We start from the raw sequence: 12,519 nt of genomic DNA, 5'->3' as shown, positions 1-12,519 counted from the left end.
ACTAAACACCGAAGGTGTGATAAGAGACCTTGGGACACAGGTTGACAGCAACCTCTCCTTTGATAACCACATTGCCACTGTAATCAGAGAGTCCTTCTATGTGGCTCATCTCATTACAAAAGGTTTCTCATCCAGGAAGAAAGAGGTCATAATCTCTCTCTACTCGTCCCTCATTAGACCTATTATTAGAATACAACGCCTCATTTGGTATGTACCTCACTCACTAGACACCTACAACAGCTGGAAAGGCCACAAAAATTCCTCACTAAGAGGATCTTAGGCCTTAGACACATGCCATATATGGACAGACTCAAAAAAGCTCCAGCTAAACTCTGTCTCTTATCACCTACTTAGAGGCGATATCTGCTTGACCTACAAAGCCATGTCTGACCCAGAGCTGCTAGATGTGCTACACCTAAAGAAATCCCAATCTCTTTGTGCCACACGCTCCAGGGACCTAAACCTCATTATCACAATAAACAGAACATGCTGGAGGGACAGGTTCCTAACCCAAAGACTTCCCATGCTCTGGAACAAACTTCTCATTCACATCAAGCAGAGCACTTCACTGGCCCTCTTTAAGAGAAATCTTGATGAGTGGATGGGCAATAGGAAGTTCACCCCGGGGATCATTTCAGTGGCCTTGCCTGACAGGGGCACTGGGAACTAACTTTGGGCGGCATGATGTCAGGGAATATTCTTGGGCTAGGCTTATATAGGTTCATAGGTTCATACTAGGCTATCCGCCCAAGGGCATTTACAAGCCTAGCCCAGAGTTTTTGTGGCTTTCGCCACCCCTTTAGTTTGAAGAAAACTATGCCCATTATTTTGCTGTGCCTCTGTCAAGCAGTGACACTGAGGTAATCCCTAGGGTATATCTTCGATCTCCCATCCATTGGTCAAGATTTCTCTTGAACACGGCCAGCGAGGTGCTCTGCCTCACATGTACCGGGATTTTGCTCCACAGCATAGGGAGTCTCTGGGTGATGAATCTGTCCCTCCAGCACGTCCTATTAATAACCGTGTCAAGGTTTAAGTCTCCCGCCCTTGTAGTTCTGAGGGATCTAGATTTTTTGAGGTGAAGCATGTTCATTAAATCTGGGTTTGACATGGCCTTGTATGTCAGGCACAGGTCACCTCTGAGCAAGCGGTAAGCGACTGAATAGAGCTGGAGTTCTTTCAGTCGGGCAGCATAAGATATATTTTTGAGACCCTTTATCCTTTTGGTGAGGAGCTTTTGGGGCCTTTCCAGCTGCTGCAGGTGTCGGGTCAGATACATTCCGAATGGGGCATTGTACTCAATCATTGGTCTGATGAGTGATGAGTACAGGGGGACGATGACCTCCCTTGATCTAGATGTGAATCCCTTCATGATCAGGTGGGCAATGTAGAAGGTCTTCCTAACTACTTTAGCAACGTGAGTGTCAAACGAAAGGTTACTGTCAACCTGGGTCCCCAGATCCCTGATAACTTCTTCTGTGCTCAGTGGATTGCCACCTGTATGGTAGCTAGGGGTAACCTTGTTTTTCCCGAAGGGTATGACTATGCATTTCTTGGCGTTTAACTTTAGGCCATGGCTCTGACACCAGTTATCCGTTTCTGTGAGCCCCTTCTGAAGGATATCTGTGTCAGATGTGTTTTCGACTATGGCGCCCAGTTTGCAGTCATCTGCAAACTTTGTCAGCCATAACCCTCCTGTGTTTGCTTGTACTTCAGAAAAGTAGATGCCGAACAAGAGTGGGCCCAGGACTGAGCCCTGTGGGACACCACTTGTGACAGGCTTTGAGTCTGACATGGCACCAGCAACTCTGACCCTGTGGGTTCTGTCAATTAGCCAGTTTGCAACGCATCTTGTGATGTATGGGTTTACATTTAGGCTGATGAGTTTTTCAATGATACCTGAGTGGGGTATTGTGTCGAAAGCCTTTGCCAGGTCGAGGTAGGCTGTATGGACTGCCTTTCCCTCATCAATGGCCTTGGTGACTGTTTTGAAAAAGTCAACCAAGTTTAAAAGGCATGATCTGCCTTTGACAAAGCCAAACTGGGTTGGATCCAAAGTCTGCAAGTTCCCTATGTCTTTATTTATGAGTTCCATTATGATCCTCTCCATGGCTTTGCAGATCAGGCTTGTCAAGCTGATGGGACGGTAATTTCCAGGGTCGGTGGAGGCACCGCCTTTGTGAAGTGAGACCACAGTTGCCGTGCGCCACTCCTTGGGTACGTATCCTGAGGTGAGGCTAAGATTAAACAGCTGTCCTAACTGCGGGTTTAATTCCTCATTGAGTTCGTGGAGCACACAGCCGGGGACACCATCCGGTCCCATGGATGCTGTGTTTTTCGCCTTAGAGAGAGCAGTTCTCACCTGGGCGTTAGAGATGTTTGGGGGGGCTACAATCCTTTGGTATAGATATCTCTCCTTTTGGGGGGGAGGGGGGGGGAGTTTGCACTGAACCTGTCAGCCAGTATATTGGCAATGTCTGTAGGTTCAGTAATTTTCACATCATTTTGAACTAATTCTGAGCATATCTGGGAGTTTCCTCCCAGGTTTCTAACATAGCTAAAGAAGGCCTTATGATTGTCTTTTGAGTCCTTAGTGATTTTTCTCTCAAAATATGCCTTGGATGATTTTATGAGAGCTCTTAGTTTTTTACTTATAATGATCAAAGGTGTCTTACCTTTTAAGGATTTTGCTCTATCTTGTAGTAGCTTCCTCCTTTTGTTGTAGAGCTTGTTTATGGCTGGGGTCCACCAGACTGGACGCTTGCCTTTGGTACAAAGAGTCTTTGTTTTGTTTGGGATTGCCTGATCCATGCAGTCCTGTAGGTGCTGGTAGAAGGCATTTGTAAGTGATTCAGCGGCTTGAGTAATGTTTACCGCCGGCTCAGGGGCCTTAAAAGAGACCACACTAGTCTTTAGAAGTGTGAAGTCGGCTTTTGAGAAGTTCTTCACTGTGGTCTTTTTTATCTCAGGTGGGGGCGGGATGAGGACCTCCAGTGAGATTAGTTTATGATCTGATCTCAGGGCATTAGCCTAGTACACACCTATGAACCTATGAACAATATTCTTATGTCCTGTAGATGGGCTTCTTTGATAGACTTTTAAGAATTTTTACTTCAGTTCATGTTCCCATAGTACTAGGAGTGATACTGCTTTTCTTGTTTTATATGTTAAGTATACCTTGTGTTATGATTTCCTTTTGTAACTTGTTTCAATATTTTTTCTCTTTCCTTTCCTACAGATCCAAATAAGAAATCTCAGTTTACTAACTCCAGATGGAAAAGCTGGTACACCATGGCCCATAGGTGTTAACCCTCCTTTTAAACCTAAGTCACGCTTTGAGGTCATAAACTGGGATTACTTTACCGAGGACCACATCTATTCCTGTGTAGATGGTTCACCAAAATGTGAACTTCTAGGAATCGATAAGGCTGATGTGGGCAACATTGTTGAAGTGGCTGTTGAACAGATGAATGAAAAGTACCAGCCTCTGCTGCGATTTAAAAAGAGGCAGTTGTTGAATGGGTACCGGCGTTTTGATCCCACCCGGGGAATGGAATATACTTTGGACTTGGTGCTAGAAGCCTTCACTCAAAAAGGCCACAGACAAATAATCAAGAAAAGGGTCAGCTTGTTGCGCCCTCTCAGTCAGGTTGAAATTATACCTATGCCTTATGTAACAGAAGCAACAAGAGTTCAGGTAATCCTGCCAGTGACTGCACATGATAAGGATTATGTTGGAAATTTCCTTGACATGTATGTAATGAATACACTGGACACACATGAAAATGTCCTTTTGACATTCCTTTTCATATATGATATGGTTGATGCCCAGCGGGTTAGTCAGACCGATGTCTTTGCTGGAGTCAAGTCAATGATAGCAGAAGTTGAGAAAAGGTATACTGATGTCAAGCTTCCCTGGATAAGTGTGAAGACTGAGGTCCCATCTCAAATCAAGCTTATGGACATTATCTCCAAAAAACACCCAGTCGATACCCTGTTTTTCATCTCTACTATCTGGACAGAGGTAAACACAGATTTCCTCAACCGCTGCCGAATGAATGCCATCAACAACTGGCAGGTCTTCTTTCCCATTCACTTTCAGGAGTACAATCCTGCCATTGTTTACAGGGAGCAACAGTCCTCTACCACCTCTGAGGCTCTACGAGATGGCCACTTTGACCACTATGCCTTTGAGGAGGCATGCTTTTACAACTCTGATTATATGACTGCCCGGACAAAAATGGCTGCTGACATTCTGGACAATGATGAGATGCTGGAAAGCATGGAGATTTATGACATTTTTATCAAGTATTCCAGCCTCCATGTTTTTCGAGCAGTGGAGCCAGCACTGGTGCAGAAGTACATCCGCCGGGAGTGCAACCCCAGGTTTAGTGAGGAAGTTTACCATCGCTGTGTTCTCAGCAATTTGGAAGGCTTAGCATCTCGCTCCCACCTTGCTATGGCACTGTTTGAGCAGGAGCAGGCTAACAGTACATAGAACCAACAAGCTTCCACTGAACATGCAGTCCCTACTGTCATGAGCCTTAGTATAATTTGTAAACCTCAGATCCCCAGTTTGGGTTTTGAGGTTTTCACTAACAAATGTTGTATACTGTTAAGAGTCAACTTCCGAGATCTCTCTCTTTGCCAGAACTGTAATAAACAATAAGCAGTTCTGCATGAGCAGTTACTGTTTTGGGAAATGTGTTCTTGCAGGAAATTTAGAACTTTATTTTCCATTTGTACATATATTTGTTGAAAGGTAGATATGCAGTTGAAAGGGCTGCTGGCAGTCTTTTATTTGGATGTCCAAAGCTTTCATTCGGCAAGTCCATTGCCTTTCCTAGAATGAAAGTGGTGTAGCTGTCTCCTTGACAGATACAAGTTTTGCATTTGCATCACCATGCAGAAGTGTTGTAAAGATGTACTTTGGAGTCATTGTTAGGATATAATCCATGGCAGGATTTCAATATTTCTGGAGGAAGACTGGTTGTATGACAATACTCACTTAAGACAGTTGTGTCACACTACCTCCTTTTCACTCTAATGTGGTACACTGCACATTGAGTCTGGGTTTTCTGGAGGTCACTTCCAGGTATATTTGAGTGATGTTCCTTCTTTCTCCTTCACTGTTCATTATGAACCGATGGGGTTAGGAGGGTGGCCTAATGGTTAAGGTGTTTGCCTTACAAACATTTTTCTCGGCTGAATATCAGTGTTGCTGTTGAACAAATAAACTTTGTTTTTATGAAACCACTGTTGGACATTTTACACCTGGTAGCTACCTAAAGTAACACAGATTTTGATCATTTAGACTTTATCTTTTCTTTTTTTATCTGTTAGCCCATTGGCTGGAATGTGCTTCATAGTGGTGTCTTATGTGGTTTTGGAACTTGTGTGTACTTTAATACTTGGTGCTTGTTCCTGTAATCCTGAAATTGGATCTCAGAGGGAGAGGTGTTTATGCAAGTTTAAATATCCAGACCACTAAGTAGGTGTTGCAAGCGTAGATTGAATACTGATGAGGATAGATTCACATGTGTAGTTGGGCAACTAAAACTGGAAACCTTTATATCAAGAGAAAGATATGATCATTGATGTTGCATCTTGCCACAGATTCTTTGTTTTAAAACACATCCATATTTTTATATACGAGGTACTGTGTCTAATTGTTACTGTTACCTTTGACCTTCTGCTTTGTTTCAACTTTGCGAGAATGGGAAATGCGTGGCTGGGGTGATCCCGTTGGAGTACTGCTGCAAAAGATGGACTCTGCATTAACATCTGCTTAAGAGCAGATGAAACAGTAAGTGAATGTTCTCTGCCCTTTAAAGGAATTTAACTTTCTGCTTTCCCTCCCACACTCTTTACCTGCTCCATGTCTCTTAAATGCTTCCATGGATTCTATCTCCACTACAGATTTCAGGCTTCTGAAACCCTGTCTGTGAAGAAGTACTTTAGAAGTTTTAGGGAGTAAATTATTCCCTACGGTCTGCTGACTTTGCACCCTGATCTGTTCACATCTCCCTAACGTGATGTGTACCAGTATCATCTCTATCTCTCTGTCACCATCTCATGTGCCTCCTAGAGTCAGGTGACAAGAGTCCTAGCTCCTCTAGTCCCTCTTCATATCCCTTCCATCACATGGATAATTTTGTTGTCCTTCCTTTGCATTGCTTGCAACAGCCTGGTGCTCTTGTCTTTGTTTGGCTTTGCCGACCTGCACACAGCTTTCAAGGTATTGTCTGGCCAGAACCTTGGAACATGGAAGTGTACCTCTGCTTCTATTGTCTCTAACACTAAAGAATACATCCCAGCATTCATTTTTTTGCTGCCACTATCCTCTCAGTCAGCTTCTAGTGTTCCTAACCAGATGTGTTCAGCACGCGCAGATCTTTTTTTTTTCTGTTGTGTTGTAATTTCCAGCCCATCAGCTGATATTTATTACCAGGGTTGTTTAGACCCAAGACCGGTACTGTATATTTGGTTACACTGAAGTTCTGCTGCCATCTGCTGCCCCTTTGACCAGTCTTTTCAAAAATGTATCTCTAGACTGTTCTTTCCATCCTGCACTGTTGCATTTATATTTGTGTCATCGGCACAGAATGTTCCATTAGATATGTGTGAGAGACAATGAACAGTACTGGACCCAGGAGTGACCACTTATTTACTCTAGCAGTCACTTTCCTAATTCCTGACATCATGTCTTTTGCTACAGCTCTCTCTGTCCTACAGTTTCAGCCTTGCATGAGTACATTTTCTTTGTCTTGGCACTCCATGTCCTTCAGTTTTCCTACCAGCCTGCTGTCTAAGTTTGAACTAAAGATCTTACTGAAGTCCAAGTAGATCATGTCTTATGGTACTTCCTATTTATTTCCCTTGTAAACCAGTTATAAAATGAGATCAGGTTTGATTGACAAATCTTCCTAGCCATGAGGCTTTGCTGGTTGCTGCCTTTCAGACATTATTGCCCTCTAGAAACACTACCAGCATTCCCCTCTTGACTTTCCTTAAATGGCAACTTGCAGGCCTCTAGTCCCCCCCCCCCCAACACTTGTCCCAAGGTGTCACACTTGCTGTCTTCCAATACTCCTGCAGTTCTGTAGATTTTTTTCATGTAAGGGGCCAGCCAACACACTATCAGATTTCTGAGGACTGTTGGAGGGCAGCTGATATACCCTTGTAATTTATTCTCTGTAAGGGCAGTGAGGTCTCTGTCTAGCCTGGTGCCATTCTGACTGTCTTCCCAGTCCTTTGCTTGCCCAGTCTTTTCATTTGCTGTTACCTCATGTGCTGTTGCCTGTGTAACATGAGTAGATGAAAGTAAAATGCATGCAGTTTTCCCCATTATAAGTCCATGCTGTATTGCGGTTACATCTATAGAATCAGAGATCTGTATTGACACCTTTGTCCTCCCTTTGGGGGAATGAGATAGTTTGATGTGTGCATTTTAGTACTTCCTTTTATTATGCTTTTATCATCAAGACCCACAGGAATATCAGTTCAGTCCTGAACTTCAGTCACAGACTCCATTTCTAATAGTCATTTGTGTAGCAGTTTGTGAAAGTATTGTTCTGCCTAGCAATGTAATAAGAAGGATTTACATTCCTGCCTGAAAGCCTGCTAGTAGAGGGACTGCCTACCTTCATAGATGACCATCGTGGCATTGCAGATTACATTGGTGTCCTTTTGCAGAGTTGTCTGTTCAGACCTTTTCCTACTGTTACATGTATGATGCTGTAACTACTTGACTCCCCACTGTGTGCTTTAGTTACAGACTTCTTCCTGTTTGGGCATTAAATATTTTGTATGCAGGAACCTTATGTGAACGAATTGTTGATATAGTATTCAGAATGGATAGTCTGCTAAATGCTGCGATTTGAGAGAATTTATAAGTCAGCAGTTGAGACTTGTTACTATGGATCAGTGAATAGCATTGGTGTTCATGGATAACATTGGTACCTTTGTTGCATTTTGCAGGGCAGTTATGGTTTACACAGTCGTGTTATAAACAAAACATTAAAACAATGTGCTAAATTGTAATAAAATATTGTCTAATCTAAATGTTGTGGAAAACTGTTATACCTTAACTAAAATGCCTCTGTGTGATTAAAAAAAGAAGCAACTAATTTATGCAGTATAACATTTTAAATGAGTAAGTTATTTGCTATGAATAAATCTTGTAAACTGTTATAAAATATATATGAAAAATGCCTCTTAACAGCTACCCCACTTTAGTAATCTGCAGATGTAACAGTTTGGATAACCTGGGCTGAAATTTCTGGGCATTTTTTCTGAGCAAATTTTATTTGACAAAAAAAAAGGTACTTGTGTATTATCGTAACCAGATTTTGGAGGCGTGATTGTTAGACATCTTGGCCAACTAGTGCATGTCATGCTGAAAAAGAGTGTTCGAACTCCGAACTACTTTCGGAACACACTGGTTAAACAGCAGGAATGGGAATAACATCCAAATTCCTCTTCCTGTTTAGGCTCAACTCTTGTTCCTGTTTAGCAAATTCAGCAGTAACACTAAAGACTTTGAAACATAATGAAATGCATGTAACACTTAGTTTTAAGGCTTGGTTACCTGTTTACAGTGAGACTGATTTGCAAAACTGGTGTAGTCGTACTGTGTCTGCCTATATTTTATAGTATTTACAGCAATGCAACACGTATAATTTGCAGCTCTGTGGTGTTGTATCATTTGGCGTTACATAAGAGAATGTGTACTTAAGAAAGTCAGTGTGGGGCTTGAATATGCACAAAATAAGTTAGATCAAGTGGGGTTTGAGCAGAAAACAGATATTTGGTTGTAATGGGGGAGGGAGGGGGCAGAAACAAGAAACAAAAGAGATGTATCAGTGGAAAGATAAAGGATTTTGGAAGTGTTAACTTAATCACTGCTGGAGTTGGCATATGAAAATAGGAAATTAGAGTGTGGGGTCCTGGGAGAATGCATCTTTTTCAGTACTGGGCAAATCCCACTGATGCATCTTCACAGGACCAATTTAACCTGGTTGTAACCTACAAGGAAAAGCACACACTTCTGTGACACACACACTTCACAACACAGTTTGACGACATTTCTTGGCACGAGAAACGAGCATAAAGCAGCTGCTCTTGAACTGAACAATCTGGTTGTGATAATACGCAAGTACCAAAAAAAGTTATTGTTTTAGAAGTGTGATGAACTTTATATGTATTAAATGACTTCTAACCTCTTATTTTCTAGCTTGCAGTATGCATTAACTAACTGTGAAAGCACAAGAAACTGTGTGTTAGACATTTTGTGCATGCAGCTGTAGAGTACTGTGAAGCAAATTACTGACACCTAAGTTTATTGCAGTTCCTCTATCCCACATATATAGCTGGTCTGTTTGCACCTTGGAGTGCATTGGCAATGGCATGCTTTTAAAATGATAGAGGTGACTGATATATAAAATAAGTATGTGCATGCACACATAAATATACTACTTACGTAGTCAGAAATGGTCATCATGAAGGCATGGAGATGCACTCCTTTGACTACTTTATTACGAAAGTACTTTACATTAACAAGAAACTGAGTGCTGAATAACTGTAGTTGAAGACTACAAAAAATTTCAAAACAAAAAAATGAAATATGTTTGCGTATACAAGTTCCTCAAAGCAACATTCAGTGCAACTGACCTTTAGAAATCTTAAGGTATAAAGCAGTAAATTATTGCCAAGAAAGATGAAAGGTAAAAAGCCAATTGTCAATGTACAAGCAAAGCTTGCTACAAACCATTAGTATCTAATACCATGGTCATCTGTGTCAAAAACTGTCCACAAGACAGATTGGAAACAAAAAAAAATGTTTTTGAACACTGGAAAGCAAAACCTAAACAAATTAAGCACCATTAAAGGCGCTGACATGACTTATACCTGTGAAACAATGCTGTTTATAGTCTAAATAGTCACTCAAAGAATAAAACAGGTGGAGATATCTGCAGTGCTATAGTCACTAACAAAATTACATGGCCACAAAAAACAGAAACACTCAGCGACTGTTATTAATTTAGAATATCAACATGTTATAAATACCTAATAGTGGCTTCCCTCTATGTTTCACAACTGAGACCCATTCTAGTAATTAGGGAAATAATTATTTATTGGCTAAAGAATCCAATGACAGCTCCAACTCAGCAGTAATAACAAAACTGCAGTGTCCACCTCCAAAGCTCCAAGAAACAAATCAAGTCGATTTTGGAACTGTGAAAAAAATTACGCACCATGTTGAGGTGTCTGGCAGCCAGTTGCAATTAATTTGTGAGCACCAATATTACTGCTATAGTAACCTTTGTAAAAAAGAAAATGACATTTGTATTATCAGCTTTACTAAACAGATCTTGCATGTTCAACTACATGGTATGCATCCCCAGTAAGGCTGACTCCTTAATGTAATAGCATACCATCTACATGTATTGCATCCTCCTAACATTAATACATAACACTGTGAGAATGATTTAAAATAACTTAGAAAACTGTACTATAACTGCACTAGTGTATCCTACGAAATTACATTAGATTCAAAAGTCTCATCTACAATGTGTAGACCATATATGTCTGCTATCAGTCTCTTATTCCCATTATGTATAGTGAGAATAATGCAGTGGTTTCTCCAGCAGTCTGCCATATCTTTTTAAACATCTTTTTTAAATTATCACTTAAGACATAGGGAAATCCACATTAATGAAAAAAAGCATATTAACATTTTTTCACCTGTTTGGTATCTACTTTTCTGAAATACAGGCTAACGCAGAAGGTCTTTGGCTAACAAAGTTCGCAGATGACTGCAAACTAGGAGCCATAATCGAAACTCCTAGCGATGTGGACATCCTACAAAAGGGCCTCACTGAGATAAGATGCCTGGTGTCAAAGCCTAAGTGTAACATGTGTAAGACATGTAAGTTTATTAACGCAGGGCCATATGTCATGTTAGAGGGGTACCAACGTTCGATACCTAGTCCAGGCAATTGTAATTGTAATACTAGGATGGTGGTCTATATAGCTACATGTTTGACCTGTTCAGCGTTCTATGTGGGTAAAACCACTAGAAAATTGAAAGAAGGAATATTAGAGCATGTAAGGGACATTAAAAAAAAGTAAGAAGGAAAGTGCACTTTATAATCATTCAGTGAAATGTGAGGGTTTCAATAAATTCTTGTATTTTATTATTGACAGAATTGTTGACCATTTTAGAGAGGGTGATGTTAACCTTTACCTAGAGAATTTGGAGTTAGAATGGCAATTGAGGACAAACACCACTACATCGCCTGGTATTAATGATAATATATCAAGTTCTGTATTGAAGTTAAGAGCATTGCAGGTTTAAGGTGACCACTAGAAATAATGTCTCTTTTATAGTAACACTCCCCCCCCCCCCTTTTTTGTAATGTCACAAATGCAGGTTTAAAATACATATATGTTTCTTTGGTACACTTCTGTTAGTCAAGTTTTTTAACTTATTTATTTATAGCAGGAGTTGCACATATTTATGTATATTTGTATTAATTTGTGCATGGTTATATATAGTTTTATTTAGTCATCCAGTTATTTAATATTATAATACATTTATTAATGTGTTCGATTGTTTTTAACTATATTTCTGTAAGAATTAATTGGCACAGCATTTTATAATTAGTAGTGGGTGTGTTGTATTTTAGAGTTGTATAAATGTAGAGTTTTTTTGTGTTAATTCACTCTGATGCTGCCCTATAGACATAGGGTGAAAGCACTTAGTCTGTGAATAAACAGTTCTTTTGTTCTCCTTCCTACCGGTTTGTGGATTACTCAGCGTTTTGACACTTTTTTATTTTATGTGTACATGCTCCTTTGAGCAAGTTTTCTTTATATAGTATTCTGTATGGCTATTGTTCTCCTTAAGGATTTGTATTCCAAAATCCCAGTGTTTTTATTTCTTGAATTTTCTCCCTGCTTCATCATCATCATCATCATCATCATCCCTTTCCGTTTTGAATTATATACTTCTACTCATATTGTATACACAAGCCTTAACTGTGTAGCTCTAAGATATCCCTTCAAATCAAGTAAACCGAAACCACGTTGCTCTATTAAAAGGATCAACGCATCCCTCTTAACTGTTGCCCTCTTCCTCTCCCACATAAATTCCTTCAACTCTTTATTAATTATTGCCTGCATCTTTTCTGGTTGGTAAAATATGCCTGATCTGTATATAAAAGTAAAAGGACTAAAAACATTTCACTGTTTTTATCTTACTATCCATATCCATAAACAAGAGCTTCCAGTTTCTCTGTTTTTCTATTACCTTTTCTTTAGTGTCTTCCTACATATCCTTAGCTGCCATAACAGAATCATTTTAATCTATATTCCTAAATACTTCATCTTATCATGTCCCTATACATATGGGAATTGCTGAACCAATTTGTGTGTGGATAAATAAGTTACAGCTATAGCCTTTGTTTTATATTCATTAATTTTATATCCCAAAATGACTTGAATGTGTCTCAAAAT

At 40.2% G+C, this 12,519-nt stretch overlaps 1 protein-coding gene across 1 annotated transcript in view; it reads left to right on the top strand.

Moving 5' to 3' along the window:
* Positions 1-8,198, top strand: part of CHPF2 (chondroitin polymerizing factor 2) — a 730,161-nt gene extending 721,963 nt beyond the window's left edge. The window contains exon 4 of the mRNA XM_044067571.1: positions 3,239-8,198. Within this exon, the coding sequence (XP_043923506.1) occupies positions 3,239-4,498 (1,260 nt within the window). The 3' untranslated portion in view covers positions 4,499-8,198. The remainder of the gene's footprint in view (positions 1-3,238) is intronic.
* The last annotated feature ends 4,321 nt before the right edge of the window (positions 8,199-12,519 follow it).

This window comes from Protopterus annectens, chromosome 3.part1 (genome assembly GCF_019279795.1).
Source record: "Protopterus annectens isolate FY-2018-M chromosome 3.part1, PAN1.0, whole genome shotgun sequence".
NCBI classification, from domain to species: Eukaryota; Metazoa; Chordata; order Ceratodontiformes; family Protopteridae; genus Protopterus; species Protopterus annectens.
Note: the sequence above shows the minus strand (reverse complement) of the source record. Positions and strands in the feature narration are given on the sequence as shown.